Here is a 22746-nt window from a genome sequence, read left to right on the forward strand (position 1 = left end):
TGTTTTAATACAACATCTGTAGTGGGGCAAGGGAAGAAGCAGGGAGACCAGTTCCTAGACCTATTTGCAAAACTTTGTGTGAGAGTTGATAGCTTGGACCAGGATGGTAGCACCTGAAATGATGACAAAGTTATTGGAGTCTTGATGTGTTTTGGAAAGTAGAGCCAGCACTCAGCTGGTGACCTTGCTTCATGGGGCACTAAAAAAACAGTAGCCATCAGAGAACTTCCAGATTCCACCACCCATTTCCCCATTTGCCAGCATCAGTACCCATATAGTCTGCTTTCCTTCCTATTAAGAATAGATGATCTTTTTATGTCCCATGTGTGTACTAGAAACCATGCCTCCTTGCATACTCAAGAACATTGCTCTAGCAATTTTTTCCTTCCTCCCTTACATTACCTTCATCATAAAAATTCTCTTCTCATTTTTTCACTCATTAATAAAAAACAAATGCAAATTTTCTCTTGTCCCTATTTTCCCTGCTAAGTAACCCTTTAACTCTTTGCTCCCTCTGCAGCAAAACCTTGTTTTTTCTTTCTCTCTTGAGTTATTCTTTTCTCATTTCCCTCAAACCTATCCCCATAAGACTTTGCCCACCCCCAACATTGCACCAAAACTCCTTTCATCAGTTGCCAATGATACATCTAATGGCCATTTCAGTTCTCAGTTTTCTTGGATTAGCAGCATTTAACAAAGCTGTTCACCATCTTCTCCTTGTTAAACTTCCTCACACATTGCCCAGGACAATCTTTATAATTTTGATGTCCCCCAGGCCCAGTCCTTCATCTTCTTCTCTCCATCCATACTCATTCCCTTTCTAATCATATCCAGACTCATGGCCTAAAATGCCATCTATATGGTGATGACTCCCAAATATCTCTAGGATAAATCTCACTCCCATACCCCAAACTAATAGCCAACTGCCTTCTCAACATCTTTGCTGGTGTATCTAACAGACTTCTTAAACTCAATACTTCCCAAGCTGAACCCTTGATCTTCCTTTCCATCCTGCTCCACCTGGTCCATCCTGCTTACAGTTGCTCAGGTAGAAACCTTGAAGTCATCCTTAAGGTCTCTTCTCTTACCCAATACATCAGAAATCTTTTGGCTGTCCCTTTAAAACATATCCACAACCCCTTTCACTTCCCCCTCCCACTGCTACCACTCTGCCCTTGCCTCCATGTATTATGCTACCTACTGATGGATCTCACTGCTTCTATCTTGTCTCCACCCCCAATCCCTGCAGTTTATTTTCAACAGAGCTGTCCTAGAGAGCTTTTTAAAATGGAACTTAGATCATATCCCTCTGCTCAAAACCCTCCAAAGAGGGGTGCCTGAGTGGCTCAGTGGGTTAAGCCTCTGCCTTTGACTCAGGTCATGATCTCAGGGTCCTGGGATTGAGCCCTGCATCTAGCTCTCTGTCCCTCTGCATCCCCCCATCTCTGCCTGCCTCTCTGCCTACCTGTGATTTCTCCCCCTGCTTGTACTCTCCCTCTTGTCAAATATATAAATAAAGTCTTTAAAAAAAACCCTCCAAAGATTCTCCATTTCACTCAGAGCAAAAGCCAAGTTCAAATAATGGAGTAGATGTTTTGCCCTCAGTTCCAGGAACATTCTTCTCCTTGTTTCCAACATACTGTATCATCCACTTATTTATTATGTCTATTGTTTATTGTCTATGTACCCACTAGAACATAAGCTCAATGAAGGCAGGAAAGTTCCTCTGTTTTGTTCACTGATTTATCACTCTCAAGAACCTAGAATACATACTGTACATAGTAAGGACTCAACAAATCCTTATTGAATGAAAGCGGGAGGGTTTGACTCTAGGGATTCTAATCTTTTCACTTGCAAACGTCTCCTAGTGTTATTAGCAGAAAGAACAGAATTTTCTATTATGTGAGAAGTGGACTGATGGGAATTTAGTGATTATAGTCCATAATCACTCTTGAGTATTTAATCTGTTTCTAAACGGGGAACATCACCTACACAAATGTGAATACTGCACATTTACCAAGAAAGTATTTATTGTGCACCTACTGTATGCCTAGTACAGAACTGAATGTCATTGAGGGTTGGAAACTATGGAGGGAGGTTTGAAACAGTTTAAGATCTCTCGGCAGGTCTGCTCCAAGTCATACTCATTCTTTGACTAAAAGTTATTTTGCTATAACAATGCAGGATTAGGGTGCTGCCTTTTCACTTTCCTCTTTGAGCTACAAGGAAGATTCACATCAAGCCTGGACTTATGAGATAGGAGTAGGGAGAGCAGTTATAGAAATGTTAAGAAGTGGGAGTCCAAGACTTCAGCAGTTCTCGAAGGAGATAAGATAGGGGGACATTGCCTCTGAGAAGGAATTTCCTCTGCAATTGTGGTCACTGGTCAGAAAGGAGCCTCAGACCCCAGTTTAAAAGCACAGGTCAAGCATTTGCCAGCTTACCGGACCTGGCTGGTAATAAGTGCTTCTGGAGAGCATCAGGGATTTGGAGAAGCCTCCAGGAACCACCATGGCCGAGGAGAAGGGGGCAGAGGGATGGGGCTCGCCTCTCTCTTCACCCTTCTTCCATAGAGGTCTGCTTTTATCTGTCATCTGTTTATGCATTTGTGGCGGATATTTTTGAACAAAGATTTTCTTCTGTTAATATCTTGGTTTCTGCCTGGGAAGATAAGTGTACATCTGATTTTGCTCTTTCCCTCACAGATCTGTGCAAGCTTTGGAAGGAGAGGTATAAATAGAATTCATGCACTAGAAATGTGAGGGCTCTGAGGGCTCTTGGTGGTAGAACTAAGGCAGCCATGAGCCTCCCTGTGCTTCTTTTTCATACCTGCAGAATAGCATCACGATTTTTTATATTGTCACCTTCGTAAAGATGATACATTTGAAATAGCTTGGAAAGCATCAGCTTCCCTGTCTCCTTGAAAGTGAAATGCCAAAGTTAAATAATGAAAAGAACCCTCTCTTAGGATGCCTTGTGCGTTTTTTCTATCAGCTACTGCACTTACCAAGATTAATAAATGTATCCCTCTATCTGCTCAATTAATTTGCAATAAAAGAATATAATCATCGGTAGACACACAGGAGAATTGCACAGTTTGCCTGGCAGGCGTATACACAGAGTGGGGGAGGAATAAATGATCTACAGCTACACACAGCGATGTCGCCACACCTCACTAACATAGTGCCGAGCAAAAGATACCCCACACAAAAGATCATATGCTGAATGACTCCATCACAGGCAAAAGGAATCTGTGGTGTTAGAAACCAGGATCATGGTTACCCTTTGGTAGGGGGAGTAGCAACTAGAAGGAGATACAAGGGAGGGCTTCTGGGTGCTCTTAATGTCCTGTTTCTCTCTCTCTCTCTGGGTGTTAATTACAAGGATATGTTTACTGTAAGAATTCATGGAACTATATACTTCAGGATTTGTGCACTTTTCGGTAGGCATGTTGCACCTTAATGAAAATATTACATGAGCAATTTGTATGGCTTAAGTTGAGTGGCGAATTTTATTCTGTCCTCTGAGATAAGTAGAAATACGGTTGTATCTCTGCCACTCAGGCTGGGGATGGAATCCTCCAGGACTTTCCTATGAGGAGGCTGGCACAAATCCGAGGCAAGAATAGACAGTTTTAATTACATCCTACTTCCATTCTGAATACCAACATAACAGGTTGTGATGAAGAATTGTGCCGAAGGACAACGGATGAGGCACATGCGCTGTATAGAAATGCTCTGCTGTGGTTTGGGTTGAGGTTTACTGTTTCTGTAAACATTTAAAGCAACTCCTTACTCTGACAGATTCTCCTCCTGTTGAGTTTGACTGGGTGCCATGTACAATTAGACTCATGGATATTTATTGAAGATAATGGTGACTACTCTGTGAACCATAACTTTTTATGGTCAGATGGTGCTTTTCTCATGTATTTGTTGTTACAGTTTGCAATTTTGTGCCTGTTTCAGAGAGCTTCAATATAGAAAACCACCGTCTAACAAAATGTTTAATGCCATCTGTGGAAACAATTTTACTGGAATAAAACATGACTATGACCTGTTCAAATTAAATTAGATACTTAAAAAATACATTTAATCATAGCTTCCAGTCCCGGGTCTGCCATTTATTAGCTATGTGTCTGTGGGCCATTTGCTGAACCCGTTTCTGCCTGTTTTCCTCAATGGTCTTGTCCTCATGGAACTGTCATAAGGATTAAGTGAGATAATCCCCATAATTAATGTGGAACACTTGGCACAGGGTCTGCACCCGAAGGCTTATTAAGTCTTCCCTCTTGGTTTTATTAATAGCTTAACTACCACATTATATGTGAGTGGCAAAACTGATCAGTTATTCAGGGATATTTGACATCAAAAATAGCATAGCGTCTGTACAGAGAAAAGTTGTAGAAAACACCAACAACGAAGAAAAATTAATTTTAAAAACCTTAAAATTGAGGTATGTACTCATGTCTGTGTACTCATCCATCCTTTTGATGACTTCAGAACAACAACACCTCTCTTAAGTACTAATGATAAAAGAAAATTCTGCCCAACTCATAGAAGGTCAGTGTTATAAAGGAGCAGAATTTGTGAATTACTGACTGGTTTATGCAATATTTATTTTTCCTCAAATGTCAACATGATTTCTTAAAGGAGCCATCTTTAAAAAGCAGTATGTAGGGGCACCTGGGTGGCTCAGTGGGTTAAGCCTCTGCCTTCGGCTCAGGCCCTGATCTCAGGATCCTGGGATCGAGCCCTGCATCGGACTCTCTGCTCAGTAGGAAGCCTGCTTCTCTCTCTCTTTGCCTGCTGCTCTGCCTACTTGAGATCTCTCTCTCTCTGTGTCAAATAAATAAATAAAATCTTTTTTTAAAAAGGCAGTATGTTCTCACATGTTTTCTTCCTGGGACTAAAAGACAAGGTGACACATTATGGGTGTTTCCCCTCACCCTCCTTTCTTCTCTCCAGGGTCAAGGGGAGTGCATTAGTAAGAACAGTAAACTTGAGATCTGAATCCTGGTGCTATTTGTATTACCAAGTCACTTAATCCCTCTGAACTCTATTTTGCTATATATTTGATGAACCTCATTACTGATTATTACAAGGCAAGAACTGCATGAAGTAGTTGTTTGCTTCTAAACCCTAGAAAGTTCTTATGAGGCACCTGGGTGGCTCAGTTGGTTAAGCATCATCTGACTCTTGATTTCAGCTAAGGTCGTGATCTCAGAGTTGTGAGATCTAGCCCTGCATTGGGCTTTGCCCTGGATGTGGAGCCTGCTTAAGATTCACTCTCTGCCCCTCCTCTCTCTCTCTGTCTGTCTCTCTCTCTGAAATTAATTAATTAATTAATTAACCCTAGAAAGCTCTGATGCTTGTAGATAGGATGAGATATTTGAAGAATCAAGTAGTGTGTTTTTTTTTTTGTGGTGCCTCCTCCTTGATCCTCTCCATTTGTCCATTTGAGCAGTCATGTTATTAATTCCAGGGAGATTTGACAGAGCAGAAATGCAGAGAAAGAAAAGAGGTGATATGTGGCTTTTGAGTTTCAAAATGGACTTTTGGAAACATAACAGAGTTAATAGTTTGAAAAAAAAGAAATTCTGAGTTTCTGTAGCTTACAATTCCACGCACAAACAGTAGATTTGAAAGAAATCTTGGAAAGTCAGAGACAGTTTTTTCTTCCTGCTTTATCACCTAGCCCCTGATACTGGCACTTGAGAGCAGAAAATGAGGAGCAGGAGAGGAGCAGCAACAGAAACAGAAACTGATGGACCTTTGACACTGTATCCTGTGGTCTGTCCCACAGGCCTGCTACTGAAGTGTGGGAAGCATGCTGGAAATTTCAGATGAGTCTGGGGAATCCCAAAGCTAATAACACCCATGTCTCGCTTTTAAGACAGAGCTCTAGGAGGCAACACATGTTCTATAACTCCCTGGCACGCAGCCTAAAGAAAGAAGGAGAGAGAAAGCCTTGCAGTATCTCTGTACCCAATATGACATGGAGAGTTTTCAGGGGGTTGAGAGAGTCAAACCAAGAAACATTTCAGGTCTTGTGAACTGAGTGAAGCAAACTGCAGCCAAGGTCCAATGGGGATATAGAAGTCCCAGCAGAGGGGCGCCTGGTGGCTCAGTGGGTTAAAGCCTCTGCCTTAGGCTCAGGTCATGGTCCCAGGGTCCTGGGATCGAGCCCCGCATCAGGCTCTCTGCTTCATGGGGAGCCTGCTTCCTCCTCTCTCTCTGCCTGCCTCTCTGCCTACTTGTGATCTCTGTCAAATAAATAAATAAAATCTTAAAAAAAAAAAAAAGAAGTCCCAGCAGACCCCAGTACGGATATCTGTTGATGATACCCTGATTACCAATGCCCAGGATCTTCTTCACATACTCTCCAGGGCTTACCCATGACTGTGGGGAAAGAGAGAAGAGAGCCTACATTGATGAAGGAAACCCTGAAATGGTTGAGGATGCCTAACATTGAGGAGATTCAGTTTCCACCATCCTGCAAAATTAGAACAAGCAAGGGGCGCCTGGGTGGCTCAGTGGGTTGGGCCGCTGCCTTCGACTCAGGTCATGATCTCAGGGTCCTGGGATCGAGTCCCGCATCGGGCTCTCTGCTCAGCAGGGAGCCTGCTTCCTTCTCTCTCTCTCTGCCTGCCTCTCAGTGTGCTTGTAATTTCTCTCTGTCAGGTAGATAAATAAAATCTTTAAAAAAAAAATTAGAACAAGCAAGAAAAAACTCTTTACCTGTTAGGAAAAAACACATTTCTTGCGCACATGACTTTGAGGACTGAGATTTTGTGTCCACTCACATTTTGTACTGAACATGAAAAGCTCTTTGGGACTCATAATCAAGTCTTCATGGAATTCCTACAGATGACGCTAATCTTTCAGCTTACAGCTTCTTTGAGAATTGGAAAGAACACCCAGAGGCTCACACTGCTACTCCCAGTGACAGTGTTTTCCCTTTGTGCTTGCTAACAAGACAGACAAATTCCCCCACTGGGCGACTCCTCCTGATCCTCACCCTCTGGCCCCCTCCTCAGCACAAGCGCAAGTTTGGCTGTGGACTCACCTGTTTCTGTGGAAAGTCTTGTTCGAGTACTTCTTTTTTCAAAAATCATGCCTAAGGACTTCCCTTGTAATAAGGGCAAATACTGAAAATTAAGGACAAGAATACAATTAAAATGAAAAATATTTTATATCCAATATCAAAGATTACGTTTCAAAATCTATTCTTTACAGTATCAGGAGATGTAGAATAATTAATCACTGCCTCCAAATGAGCATTCAAAATATTACTTAAAAAGTGAATTTAAAGTGTTCCTCTTTTCATGTTCTTTACAAGTAGAGGAAGAGAACAGGAAAACTCCTACAGCTTGTTGACATGTAATTAGAAAATAGTAGTTGCTCTGGGTTCAAGCTGAATACTTGTTCCAAACTATGCTGATATTTCCGACTGGAACCATCTTTTTACCTAAATTCATGGAAACCCATATCCGTGTTCAAGGACCCTGACAACGATTGGTTCAGACGTGTTTTCTCAACTAGATGCAATGCTACTCTGTCACAACATGGGGCATTTAGACTCCTAAACATGAAGCCCCAGCTACGCTTTCATCATACATCCTCCTGGGAGTGCAAAGGCTTTGTTTCTGGAAGTCATTTGGAAACAATCTGCAGAGTTTAGGTGTAGGGTGGGGCTTTCCTCCTTCCTCTTCTCAGAGATGGAGTCTCAATAGGATGAGTTCTGGAACAAACAGATTCCTGCCAGCTAATTTTCTTTATACACAAAGTATGAAGACTAGGCCTGGGGTCTTGGGGACCTTTTCTCCAATTTCAGGTCTTATATGAGAATATCAACTCACAGCAGTTGGAAACTCTCCTGTTTTCTGAACTTGGAGAGCTAGTGAAATAGATAAGAGAACCAAGGTTGTATAAAACTTCCTCAACCTGAAACCAGTTCTTTAAAGTGCTTTTGAATCAGCTTGGAACACAAATATGCTTTCATAATTAAGCAACCTAAATGAAGCTGCTGCATTAATTAATTGAAATTGGTTGCCAGGAAAAAAAAAAAAAACAGTATCATCCTTATTTTTAACTTGATAGAAAATGCACAGAGAAAAGAGTGAAGGTAGAAAAATAAAATCTTTCCAGAGAAATGATTCCTTAGGTCCTGATCCAATTAATAATGAATTTCAACATTCCACATGAAAGAAGTACAATGACTTGTCACTGAATAACTGATTTTTATGCTTTTTATATGTCTGTACACTCCGTGATAATCAATTACCTTGACTGTGTAGTTTCATTACTTAGCTACTGTTTAGGAATTTTAATGTATTTTCTTTCCCCTCTTTCTTTGGAAAGGCTGTCTTTAAAAAGGCTGGATGGTAGTATCAGAAAGTAAGATGAAAATGCCCCATACCTCTCCTTTCTGCTTTATCCTAAATTTGAGATCTGCTGATAGCCATAACATATACTTAATTTCTTCTCCTGTAAAGTTCTTTAGAGTGAGGAGGTCACGACCCTTCAGCTGTACTTTATTGTGTAGTGGTTGTCCACATCTACAAAAAAAAAGAAGGAAAGAAAAATAAAGAGAAATATATATTTAAGGGGAAAAAACGCATGACCTATGGTGATTTGTTGTTTTATTCTTTTTTTTTTTAAGATTTTATTTATTTATTTGACAGAGAGAAATCACAAGTAGACGGAGAGGCAGGTAGAGAGAGAGGAAGGGAAGCAGGCTCCCTGCTGAGCAGAGAGCCCGATGCAGGACTCGATCCCAGGACCCTGAGATCATGACCTGAGCCGAAGGCAGCGGCTTAACCCACTGAGCCACCCAGGCGCCCTGTTGTTTTATTCTTGAAACAAAACAACAAATCGCCTGGAGCCTCATGTATCTCTGCAAAGTATTAAAGCATTAAAATTGATATGGCATTAATTTACATTTTAGATATCCAATATGTTGGATATTGAGAGAAAAGAAACATTTGAGGAAGGAATTGAATTCTTATTTGCTGGGAGTAGCCATATCAGTGGCTTCGCCACTTACTTAACTGGCAACTTTGGGCAAGTTACCTAATCTCTCTCTGCACCTGAATTTCTCGCTCACCTAGAAAATGAGTGTAATAATCTTATAGGGCTGTGAGGATGAAATGATTTAATACATGGAGATCATACAGGGTCTGCCATATAATAAGCATTTGATAAATTTTAGCTGTCGTTATTGATTGGTTATATATATGATTGATTATACAAACAGAATTTGCAATGTCCATACAATAGAAAACATTTGCATTCTTTTGCCCCTACCGCCTTTCAAAGCTGTTCTTGGAGATTTGTTCTTTACTTGTCCCTGGTCAAATACAGTGGGCCTTGTGGCTTTTCTAGTAACTTTCAGGAAATAAAGTTTAAAAAATCCTCTGTGCTTACTTTATTCCTCCACAACGAGTCTCATTAAAATAATATGTAATAATAATGATGATTTTTTTTTTAACTTTAAGAAATGTACTGCAAGTTAACACCCTCTTTCCTTCCAGTTCATGCCTAATTCAAGCTGGACCACTCTAGAGGGAGGAGGGGCCACGAGCTGTCTCCTTTATTTCCCCGCCTTTAGTCCCTCCAAGTAAAGCCTCGGGAAGGTGAGGAGTTAAGAGTCAGGTAAAGTCTGGTTCTGTTCTAGCAATCTAGCAATGGTATAGGTGCTTGAGGCTGTCTCCTTCTCTTCTAGGGTGCTTTTGAGGCTCCTTTGGAGAATTCTGCCATCACTGGGAATTTCTCACAGTAGTCTTTGGTGGTGGACAATTACATTTCTCATGCCATCCAAAGGAATGCGTCTTGACTCCTTTTGCAGAGATCTCCCCATCCTTCAGGAGGTCTCTTGGCCACCAGGTGAAACAATACCATGCTAGGTCTCTTTCTCAGTCTGTATTGGTTCATGGGAAACTCTTCATATTCTATGCTCTGACGAGAGTCCGTTTCATTCCAGTATAGACTCCTCTATTGTTCTGCCATCAAAACAGCTAGTCAACCCCTCCCTCTTACTCTAGATTTCCCAGGTAGAGGCCTGGATTTGGCCTATGGTGTCCTCAAGCTCTCCTATTAAAAATACCGATGCCATTAGAGTCACTTTCCCTAGGTTTAAGGTGAGGAGAGAGTACCTCTTCCTGTCGTACACAGTGGTAACACTTTAAAAATCCTCTTCTAATCAACAACCCATCTCTTGGTTTCTGTAGTCCATTTTAGAAACTGGAAGTGGTCACCAGTGGGTGCAAAACTAATTCTTGTGTATCTCCTTTGCTCCTGTTTTAGTGGCATAGCATTTTATGTTGGAATGAGGGAAGAGTCAACACCTATTGGGCCTGAGCAGAAACTGAGATGGAAAGAGTCCCATTTTAACATTTGGTTACATTGTGATGACAATAGTTATTATTTGGGATAATAAGGATCTAAAAGTGAAAACATTTATTCTTTCATTTTCCCAGTGTTACCTCTATTTAACAATAATTATATTGTATACAATTAGAAATTATGAATAATGAAGGGCAAATTGTGGTTCACCACAGGTACTAAACATTAATCTTATTAGAAGTAAAACAACATCACAAAATGGTCATGCTTCATTTCAGCCTAACAAAAGAGCTTGGGCTACCTGAGATGAAGAATAAATCCTTTGGTGGGATTTATGTATGTTTTGCAATGATGACAAGAGGATAGGTAGGAAAATCACAAATTCACTCAATTTGTTGTTTCCACTGCATGATGTCAAATAACTTAGACCAAGGAATATTTTACTAAACATCCAACTTTCTGGCAGAGTTGATTGGTTCATTTAGTCTTTGATAGATGAGTAGATCGTTTTCAGTTAACATTTTGTAATGTTAGGTCCTTCAGAGATTCTAGTTAGTAAGGAAAGGAACTTCCATAAAGATCAAGGGTTTGTGAGTTAGTTGGCTGATGGTTGATTGATTGATTTAATATAAGACTAATGACAGGGGCGCCAGGGTGGCTCAGTCACTTAAGCATTTGTCTTCAGCTCAGGTCATGATCGTGGGGTCCTGGGATCAAGCCCTGTGTCAGGCTTTCTGCTTAGTGGGGAGTCTGCTTCTCCCTCTCCCACTGACCCTCCCCTTGCTCACACTCTTGCTTCCCCTCTCTCTCTCAAATAAATAAATAATCTTTTAAAAAAAGATACTTAATGACATTTAATTCTTTTTTAAAAGATTTTATTTATTTATTTGACAGAGAGAGATCACAAGTAGGCAGAGAGGCAGGCTGAGAGAGAGAGAGGAGGAAGCAGGCTCCCCACCGAGCAGAGAGCCCGATGCAGGGCTCGATCCCAGGACCCTGGGGTCATGACCTGAGCTGAAGGCAGAGGCTTTAACCCACTGAGCCACCCAGGCACCCCATGACATTCAATTCTAATAGAAATTAGTGTTTTCAGTTTGCATGTAGATCAAAGTTTTGGTTAACATACCTATTTCAAAGATGTACCATAGCCTTCAACTTTTATTTTATTTATTATTATTTTTTAAATTTTTCTTTAAAATTTTCTTTAAATTTTAGTTGACATACAGAGCAATATTGGTTTTAGAAATAGAAGTCAGTGATTTATCACTTATAACTTTTAAAAATATGTCCTTCATCTACTCTCTAAATGGAATTTTCTTTAAAGCAGTGGTCCACAATTTATTTTTTATTACAGACCTCTAACATTAAAAAATTTTGGGGGGCGCCTGGGTGGCTCAGTGGATTATAAGCCTCTGCCTTCGGACCAGGTCATGATCTTAGGGTCCTGGGATCAAGCCCCGCATTGGGCTCTCTGCTCAGCGGGGAGCCTGCTTCCCCCTCTCTCTCTGCCTGTCTTTCTGCCTACTTGTGATCTCTGTCAAATAAATAAAATATTTTAAAAAAAATTTTTGGATATGGATCTACAATGTATGTTTACTTATTTATATATGTGTTACTACCCTAATAGACTGTGTATAAAACAAAACATTAAAAAATGCAGAAGTTTAGACTGAAAAGAATCAAATATTTAAAAGACAAATTTGTAAATATACAAAAATATACTGGATAACCAAGTTTCTAGAATAGACCTTTATTTTCTTCCTTCCAATGGAACCCTAGTAAATATCACAAAACTGTGTCCAAGATTTGGATAATACTATTCAGAAATTTGAAAATTTAAAGACATGGCAGTTAGGCAGAAAATGTACTTTTACATATGTATTTTGGTTATGTGTTTGGTTCTGATAATGTTAATTAGTGATAATATTAAGCAACACTTGGAATATACAAGTACTTATACTGTTGAGAAGTAAACCCTTAGACTGATATTGTATTTTTTAGAGTCAGTTGGATTTGGGGATTTGTAAACAGGTTTATCATGTCTGACGTGAAGTGGAGGCATTGCAACTTATACTTTCCCAATTCACAGGGCATGTTTACAAACATTTTTTTTCCTGGAACAAGGTCCAAGTAAGATAAAATCACAGGGGATAAACTCTCTTGACTCTGTATCTCAAATAAAACATTAATATTCCACAGCTTAAGACTTCCTCCAGTATTATTTTTAAAAGGGGAAAAATCTTTGCTGGAAACCCTGCTCCCCAGGATTTAAGAAAATTTTTTATAATGTTCAGTTAGCCAACATATAATATTTGTGAAACATCGCTATGGTTGTTAAACTCCCATTGACAACAGGAGAAACCACTCATATGCTAATTTTGAGGACTTATTTTTTTGCCCAGAGCTCAAGATCATTCTCCTGGTAATTTTGGAGCCCACAAAAGCTGAGTCATCAGGGCACCTTTTAAGGAATTAAGAACCTTCCCACACTCTCAGCCCTTGCAGGATTGTGTTGTATCTACTTCCTTCTAAATACTCACAGGACTACAAGTTTCATTCAAGAAAATAGCATGGGGGCGCCTGGATGGCTCAGTGGGTTAAAGCCTCTGCCTTCGGCTCAGGTCATGATCCCAGGGTCCTGGGATAGAGCCCCACGTCGGGCTCTCTGCTCAGCAGGGAGCCTGCTTCTCTCTATCTCTCTCTTTGCCTGCCTCTCTGCCTACTTGTGATCTCTGTCTGTCAAATAAATAAATAAAATCTTTAAAAAAGAGAGAGAGAATAGCATGGATCTTGCAATTGTGCTGCTGATGGTTTTGGTGTTGAAAAAGAAAGGAAAGGATGCGTGGAACTTAATTTTTCTCCCCCCTTCACATGAGAGAAAGCAAGAAAATAATGGTGAAAAAGGAGACCCAACACCACCTTCAGCTACTTCACAAAAGCTCCAACTTCCAGCTCTTATAAGCAGGGGACAGAATGGGAGAAGTAAAATGTCTCTGGGTGTTTCTCAGATTTGTTCTTATGCTCTAAGACATTGAGATTAGGGTTAGGTTTAGGGTTAGGTTAATGTCGTGCTATTGGGATTGCCTTGTGAGGCTCTTGCTATTTCTCCATTGACAGATTCAAGTTTAAAGATAAAAGAAGATACAAACATCCTGCTTGAATCTTCCCATTTTGCCCAGACCTTTCATTTTAAAGTTTATGTAGCAACAGAAACCTTATTTCAAAGTATTTTTATTAGACCATAATTAGTCAGAAGAATACCTCTTTGTGACTCCAGTCTCCACAGGGCAGTTACTGATAATATCACCTTCCCTTTTGCCCTGGGATAGCACCTTCAATAGGTATTAGCAGATAAGCTTTTTCTTTTCTTTTCTTTTTTTAAAAAATACAGTTCGTTCTGGTTTACATGGTAGTGTGGCACTGTAAATGACCATTAAGCCTGCAACCATGCATAGCAACCATAATAATAAGTTGGAAAATTCACAATCTTTCCATGACTTTTAATTTTTTGTCAAGACATTAAACACTCTCATATTGTCAGTTATAAATGTGTAGGGAAATGAAAAAATAGTAAAACATATATTTATTACACTGTAATTTAGAACATTAGAAATATTGAGAATTAAAGTGTTTTATTTTTTGTAAAAACTGTCAAGAGTAGTTTGAACCATGCATGCTCTCTTATTACATATGTTACAGAGCAAACATCTTGTCTATGCTTTGGTGAATTGCCAGGCTTTCTAAGTTTGAATCAACTTCCAACATTTTATCCTTTGCACTTTCAATATGTAAAATATCTCTGATAATTTCTTGAATGTATAAGTGTTTTGCTGGTGTCAGTTCCTACATCTTTACACTTTGTGTCACAACCACTTTGCTCATTTATGTCGGTAAGTTTGTGTTTGCTCAAGACCTCTGACTGCATAGCTAGAGCCTCTCAAACAGTAGCAGCGTCAACAATCCCACCATCAGTTATTTCTTCTATAAATGCATTCCCATTTGATTCAAATGTAACTGCCAATGTTATTTTTTTATTTCTCTGCTGCATTTTGGTCTCTGTCAGGCAGTCCCTCCTTTCAGTTATTCATTTTTATCAAATGGCACATCATTTTGTCGCTGGGAGAAAAAGCAGCACAACTCTACACTTCGTTGTTCATATGTAAACTGAATAACAGATACACAGTGAACAATCACCAAAACTTGGTGCGATTGGTCACTGACCATGATGTGCAGCTATTATTTACATAGCAATTTATGTACAATAACACCAGTAATGAGGTTTTTACTTTATGCAACTATTCACAATTAAAATACTATGGCAGCTGTAACTTGAACTGTGTACTTGAAAGACTGGCATTTGACTCAACTGCACTAATTGAAATTCCTGCATATTGGGACCTTGCAAAGGTAGGACTGCCTGTGCTCCAAATGCTTTCTCATTGTAGGACTCTCACATACCATTCTTTCTATCCAGAACACTATTATCTCAGTAATCCTGGCTCCTTCTCATCGTTAAGCATAAATACCACCTCTCGGGAGATTCCTTCCCTGACTGTACTAAGTAGTCTCTATTTTGCATTCATTTTGTTCATGATATTTATCAAAATATTTAAATATATATTCATGTGTCTGTTTATATTACTTACTTTTTACCTTCCCATTGAACTATATGATTGATGGCAGGGATCCTGCCTGTTTATTTATTAATATATAGGCAGTACTTATTGCAATGCCTGGGATAGAGTAGGTATTCAATAAATATTTCTCAGGTAAAAGGATGAATGAATGAAATTATGTCTCTGGGTAGAAGTAGAATAATTTGTATAAGAATGAATTCAGCATATTTCTGAGAATGAAGGTAGAGAAATTTTCCATGATCAATTTTCAATATTCTGATCAAAGTCTGATGACAAAAAATAAAGATACCAAGAGCCCCCAAAACAGAATTAAGGTTGAGGGAAAGCAAGGGCCCAGGTTGAAGACAAGGATTGAGTGTCAGGGAGGAAAACTAATTGTGGACTAGTGTTTTGCTAATGCTGAAATTCCCCATGGCTCAACTACTCTCACATAGTATTTACACTCCTGGGAAAAATAGTTGGACACATGCATGTGAAACAAGAGCATTATAACCTTGGGGCTCAGGCACACCAGTCTGATTCAAGTCCATAACCCTGGAAAACTGATGAGAGGATCTGGTGGGACAAACTTTTGCTCAGGCACACCAGTCTGATTCAAGTCCATAACCCTGGAAAACTGATGAGAGGATCTGGTGGGACAAACTTTTGCCCATAGCACCATGAGAGCCAAATCCAAAGTGCAGGAACAGTGAACTGTACCAATACTTTGGTTCCCTCTCTCCATAAGCCCCTCTTGTACAGAATAAGTCCCTAGGGTTCTTGGGGACAAAACGGGTAGAGAGGTAGATCCTGGAAATTTTTTAAATTGCATCTCAATCAGTGAAGGGGAGTCGTACTGTTCACCACTGGAAAATCATTAAAGTAGTCACCACCTTTCTTGATTCTATTCAAGAGGTGGGGCAGGAAATGTTTGCATAGGAAAAATAGCTGTTTTTCATAGATATCGAGAACTAACCAGGAAAATTTATCACTGGAAGGAAAGCAAACACAATAGTTCAAGTTTAAGTTCCTATCCTGTTTACTGTCTCCTCATAGACCTACTCTTGGCTCTGAAATGGAGCTGCCACACCTCTTTCCTAAGCTATTTAAAAATTCGAGGAAAGTAGAAGAGTTCCACAACTGTACCATGTTGAAATGCCTCTGCCACAGAGCCCCTTTTTTTCTGTATCAGACATTTCTTGCTTTCTCGTGATAAATCCATACTTGAATTAGCCAGCTAAAACCACTGGCAAAAATGGCTTCTAAGTTCTTATAGAGACCCTGAGCCTCAGTTGGAGGCAGGCTTCTCTGGTTCTGGAGCACCTGAACCAGGGCCAGAATACTATTTTAGTGTTCCCATAAAATACTTGGTTTTCTTATATTTCAGTGTGTCTCCTTGGTAAACCAGACCTAAACCACATTATCATTCTTCAGCCAACACATAATAAGGAGGATATAATATTAGAGAAAACAATGGGAACCATGTACAGATTTTCTGTCAAACTGTCATTACAGTCTGGTTAAAGCCTGAACTTTTGAAAAAAGCAGACTAGTTCCTTGCATTAATTTTATCCCTTAAAAAATAATTACAGAGATTTCTCAGCCCCAGATCACTGAATGCTAAGAAGTTAAGCCAAGGTAATAGTAGACCTTTGTGTTAGTTTTACCCAAATATCTTCCTAGCTAGAAAATGGAAGCATATTCTGTATTGGCAGAATAAAACCTTTCATTGCAAGAGTCTGCGTTTTCCAACTCTGGTAAATTGTTTGGAGCACGGGAGGAGATCTGGATGTGTTCCCTTGTATAATTGTATTTTGTTGGAAGAAAAAGTGCTTGATCTGAGTAAAATGTGGTCAGTCAGAAATAGACTTCACCAGAATAGGAAAAAATTCAGTGTTAAATGGTATCTTGATCCCCATGGAAAATTTTAGATGAAGACTTTATCTTCTGGAGGCCTAAGAGGGAGTCAGTGGGCCTTATGGCTGAGATTTTTGTGTTTCTTTAATGTTCCAGATTGGCGCAACCATTAAGGCATATTTTTTCTTATTTTTTTTTTCTTTACTGAGATATTTTGGCTGTATTTTTAAAAAGGAGATTGTGCAAGGGTAGAATGGCCAATTTGATCAGTTTGGAAGGATCAAAGTAATCAAAGCAGTGGAAGAAAAAGGGCAGTGGTTTTAATTATTCCAATTCTAGTCCTAGTTCAACTATGACCTTGGGAATATCATTTTCCATCCTTGGCCTCAATTCCTGATCTGAAAAATTAAGAAAATCAACTCAAAATCAGTGATCCTTCTTGTCTTTGTCTTCCACAACACTCGTGAAGTTTATAAACACAAGATTTTCCATGGGCCATACTGGAGCTATCTGAATTCTCAGTGACCTGCCTTTAATTTCATCCCTTTATTGACATCTCAAGAAGTCACACTGCAGTGCATGCAAGGGACAGTGACTTTATTTTCACAAAACTCTTGAATCTCATCCTACTGATCTGAAAAAAAAAGCACCGACTAAAATTCCTTTACTTCTTTAACAATAATAATAATAGTCTCTTACTAAAAATTGACCTGCAGCCTTTCTCACTGTTGCTGCATGATCATATGTGGTATAAGTCACTGTTGTAACTGGGTGACTAGTGGTTTCTAAGAAACCTGATATTGTCAACCCAAAATGGCGTGACTTCCCATCATCTGAAAATTGAAGAGGGTTAGCTTTGTGCAGATGTTATTAAAAGGGCTAGAACCCCAAAACTGTTGAAAATATGTATCTGCCTCTACTTATTTTTCTTTCTTTCTTTTTTTTTTTTTTTTGCTGCTCCAAGGAACATACTTTATTTTTTTATTAATTTATTTATTTTCAGCATAACAGTATTCATTATTTTTTTTTACCACACCCAGTGCTCCATGCAATCCGTGCCCTCTATAATACCCACCACCTGGTACCCCAACCTCCCACCCCCCCGCCACTTCAAACCCCTCAGATAGTTTTTCAGACTCTGAAAAACTATCTACTTCTATTTCAGTTAAATCACTAAATTACTAAAAATAACAAACCGGAAATAGACCGAAATTTTACTGTTGGCCTAGGGAAATATCATGACAAGTTTCTCAGAAACTGACTTCAGTTTTCTGAAGTCAGGAAATATGTTTTTAAAAAGGCGTTCATTTTAACTTATGACAGAAGGTGTGAAGAATCAAAAAGGACTGTTTTCTCTCCTCTAGGCAAGAGCATGGATGGCCTATAATTGCTTCATCTGTGTGTCCATGCTTGTAGAGATAATATGAGTGTGGGATGACGGGAGCCTAATGAGTTATGTAAGCCCTTAAGAGAGGTCTGGAATGAAATACCTGAAAACCAGTCACCTCCACCCCAGTCCATAACCTCCACAGAATTGGGTGGCTTAGCTCAATATTCTCTGAAGAAATTTCTATTTGTGAGATGAAATTGAACTGCACTTACAAATTGGTCTTCTCTGATAAAGAAAGAGATTTTTTTAGTGGTTTCTTTAAAAGCTATAAGTGGTTTCCCTAATAGGCAACAAATCATGGGACACTGTCTATTATCCAAACACCGCCAGGCTCTAGAGCCTTGTTTGTGAGATGAAAAGCATATGGATTGGGTGTTTTCGGCAGTCTTGGTGTCTGATCCTATCGATTTTGGAGGAAAAAAGAAATAATAATTGACTAAAAATGATTGATTTGGGAACCTGCATGAATGGCTTCAGCCTCACTTAAGCTGTTATTTTTATCCTGTCCATGGCGATATGGCTGCTCACTTCAAATCTCTGCAGTCCCTATTTTGTGGCATTGCCACACCCTAACCACACATTTCTTATTATTCGATGGTGTTAAGATCACGTGATATGTTCTGTAGCAAGGTCTCTTGACCTTTCTCAAGAGATATGGGGGAAATAAAGAGCTCAAATCTCTGTGGAAGGCTGAAAATCAAAGTAAAAGTACAATACAGGCAGAGTTGATAGGGAGTTTTCTCTGTTGTTGAGAGGTCATCAAAAGCCAGAGGTCTTACTGAAGATCAGCAATTCTGAGTTCATCTCGCTGACAGGTAGCATAGCTAAATAAAAGAACTGGAAAAAAAATATCCATGCCACAGGAGAGCAACACCATTTCAACATTATCCCATTTTCACGAAAGGCTTATGCTCTTAAGTCTCTAATGACATGGGTGATTCAAGGCTTTCATATTTTCAAATAACAAGTATCGATTTGGGCTAATTTAGACATGTTTTTGCCTCAGCCCCCATTCACTGTGAGAGATGGCTTGCCAAAATTCTGTGAATTACAGCCTGGCTACTGGATATAGAAGATAGATTATTAGTAAATACCAAAGAAGCCCAATTATTTGGAAGGGGTTTTACTTTAAAAACTTGAACTTGTTATCATTATTTTAAAAATCAGTCATCACTGTAATTTTCAAAGAAGAGTATAAGTTTAAGCTCCAAGCTCTGGTTATTCATTCAGTTGATTATTTTCAGCTCAGTGATGATTCTTTATTAGAAACTATGGAAAAAATTTCATCATACTTTTATCTGATATAACTCAGTGGGATGGAATAATAAAATAATAAACATTCGTCTGTCACTTTACAGTTTTCACACTCATTATCTCACTGATTATCAGTAGACTGTGACTTCATGTGTCTGGTATGAGAGACTTTCCTTACCTTCTTTGCCACTCTATCCCCAACACCTTACAGATAGTGTGGCACAAAGTAGGCGCTCAACAAGTATTTAATGATTTATTGATTTTTATTGTGTTATGTTAGTTACCACACAGTACATCATTAGCTTTTGCTGTAGTATTCCATGATTCATTGTGTATAACACCCAATGCTCCATGCAGTCCATGCCTTCCTTAATACCCATCACCGGGCCAGCCCATTCTCTGCCCCTTCCCCTCTAAAACCCTCAGTTTGTTTCTCGAAGCCCATAGTGTCTCATGGTTCATCTTCCCCTCTGATTACCCCCCCCCTTCCTTTTTCCTTTCCCTCTCCTAATGTCTTCCATGCTATTCCTTATGTTCCACAAATAAGTGAAACCATATGATAATTGACTTTCTCTGCTTGACTTTCAGTATTTATTAAATGAATCATTGAACCACCTTGTGATGTAAGCAGAGCAGATATTACTCTTTTTCCATTTTATAGGTGAAGCAACATTACGGAAACTTTATTGACTAGCTCAAGGCCGATATATCCAGCAAGTGGTGGTACCAGGCCTTGAACCTCGTTTAGACTCCAAAACCTGAGCTTTCCTCCACATTCTTGGGTTGTGTGCTCTAACTCTAGTACTAATCAGTAAACGCCATCATCTGCCTAGGCCTCGTTGACCTTATCTGTAAAATAAGAGAAGGCTAATATTATTCTATGGCTCTGTGGTCCCATCTAGGTCTAATACTACTGGTTTAATTTACAGTATCATCTATAATGTCATCTGGCTTCCGAGAGTCTTTTCTTCACCAAAGAAATGGTGCTTATGGCAGAGTCCAGAAAGCACAGAGCTTCCAGGTGGCCCAGAGGAGGGACTCAAGGCCACTGTCACAGGTCTGCTTCCTAACAGTGGGAGAGAACTTCAAACTAGAAGCTTCTCCCTTTAGGAAGTCAGTGAGGTTGTTTTGAGGTACCTTGTAAAGAGCCTCTGAAAAAATTCTATGGGATTGTTAACACACAATTATTCTAGAAGCCTTCTGGCAATGATGTGCACATTTCATGGCCTTCCTTCCTTGGTTAACCTATTATCCTTGTCCCCTTCCCCACAGACACACACCATGCCTCCTTCCATTGCATGTTCACTAGCTGTAAGCAAGATGTCGCTTTTATAATGAATTCACTGGAAATGGCCTCCTTTCACATGCTACCAAGAATCTCAAGGATGGATTTCAAATGTGAATTTTAGTTAAAAAAATATATTATTAAAAAAAAAAAAATATATATTATTATCCTCAGCACACTTAACTTCCCTTTGCAGCAGCTTCGTAAATATTTATCCAGTTGTTATTTGGGGTCTTTTTTTTTTTTTTAAAAAAAAGAACTAATTAATCCCCACTCCCTAGAATGATAGATTATTTTCAAGCAAACCCAAATACAAGCTGAAGGCCCTGTATAAATTAATTCTAATTTTCTTCAGGAAGTAGTCCATTTAAAATGTACACAAACAGAAGATGCAAGAACATTTAGTCCATTTTACCTGCCGGGGTTAGCACACACACCTCCCCCACCCCGCCACACCAGCCTGCTATGAAATTTGATTATACAGGACTGAGAAATGAAAGCTCAGCTGGAATTAGAGACAGCAGGCTCAAATAAGGGTAGAACCCAGCATTACACCCTGCAGAAAGAGGACTTTTCAGGCTGCACTCCTTTGCAGACTAGAACTTCAGTTATCACTATGGTTCCTAAGTCAGACCCCAACCTCTGGCCATCACTTACCGAAAACTTCGAACCATGAAACTGTGACCATTTCTAAGAACTGCATTGTTCAACAGGATCCTCAAATTAAGCAGCATCTTCTTTTGATAATGAAAAAGATGAGTCTCTGCTCTTGAAAACGCCTCACCAAGGTAGACAGTGGGGTCCACCTAAAAGCTAAGAACGATTTCAATTGCAGTGAGAGAGCAAAGGTACTATCACCCTTCAACTACCTTATCAAATTCTCCTAGTTAGAGATACGCAGGGCAGGGTACAGGAACACTTGAACTTTAAGCCAAGCTCCACCACTCTGTGTGTGTGTGTGTGTGTGTGTGTGTGTCTGTGTGTCTGTGTGTGTGTCTGTGTGTCTGTGTGTGTGTCTGTGTGTAGCAGGAATCTTGATTCTTTTGGAGTACAGACTCCTCATTTTTCATAATATATTTGCACTGTCACATACTCGTATGAAGTCAATTGACAACTCATTGAGCACATGATATATGCAGGGCATTGCAGTACTGGCTGCTGCGAGCATACATAGAAATAACACTTTCAGAAAATGTGAGTCATTGGTGCGAAACCCCAGAGGTAGACATGACAGCCCTGAGTATTTCCAGGGATATTACTTTTGTAACTCAAAGTCTCATCTTTCCCACAAAAACAAATAGAAAGAAGAGCCCTAGAGCTATTTTTTGGTGGCAAGAAGCTGGAGTGGGGATAGAGGTCTAATAAAAAGATCTCAGGGGCGCCTGGGTGGCTTAGTGGGTTAAGCTGCTGCCTTCGGCTCAGGTCGTGATCTCAGGGTCCTGGGATCGAGTCCCGCATCGGGCTCTCTGCTCAGCAGGGAGCCTGCTTCCTTCTCTCTCTCTCTGCCTGCCTCTCAGTGTACTTGTAATTTCTCTCTGTCAAATAAATAAATAAAATCTTTAAAAAAAAAAATCTCAGTCCTGTACCTCCCATTGTTCCTCGCACATAGTAGGTCTTCAATAAACACGTAGTTGCCTATTCTAGCAGGAACCCACAATCAGTAGAAGTGGGGATGGAGTAGCATATGCTCCTCCTCCCCTGATCGCCTCTCCAGATCACTAAGTGGTCCTCCAATACTTTACATTCATTCGTTCATCCACAATTATAAATCAGATATTTTCAAGATCAGTTTTGTGTTGGATTTTGGACTAGGCTGGAATTTCAGTGAAGGAAGATGCTCTCACTCTCACAGAGTTTACCGTTCAGTAAGGGTACATAATCTGTAAATAGATACCACAATACAGACCCATAGGAGAGGGCCAGATAAAGTGCTGCCATATCACAGGGAAGAGAAAGTACTCTACGCTGGGAAGGGTGGGAGGCAGGAAAAGAGCGAAAGGG

The 22746-nt window shown here is 39.7% G+C and overlaps 1 protein-coding gene across 1 annotated transcript in view; it reads right to left on the reverse strand.

Moving 5' to 3' along the window:
• Window positions 1-21634, reverse strand: part of OTC (ornithine transcarbamylase) — a 62726-nt gene extending 41092 nt beyond the window's left edge. The window contains exons 1-3 of the mRNA XM_082717904.1: window positions 21403-21634; window positions 8419-8557; window positions 7066-7147 (exon numbers count right to left, since the gene is read on the reverse strand). Of these exons, the coding sequence (XP_082574030.1) occupies window positions 7066-7147; window positions 8419-8557; window positions 21403-21479 (298 nt within the window). The 5' untranslated portion in view covers window positions 21480-21634. The remainder of the gene's footprint in view (window positions 1-7065; window positions 7148-8418; window positions 8558-21402) is intronic.
• Between the last annotated feature and the right edge of the window lie 1112 nt (window positions 21635-22746).

This window comes from Mustela nivalis, assembly GCF_964662115.1.
Source record: "Mustela nivalis genome assembly, chromosome: X".
NCBI lineage: Eukaryota > Metazoa > Chordata > Mammalia > Carnivora > Mustelidae > Mustela > Mustela nivalis.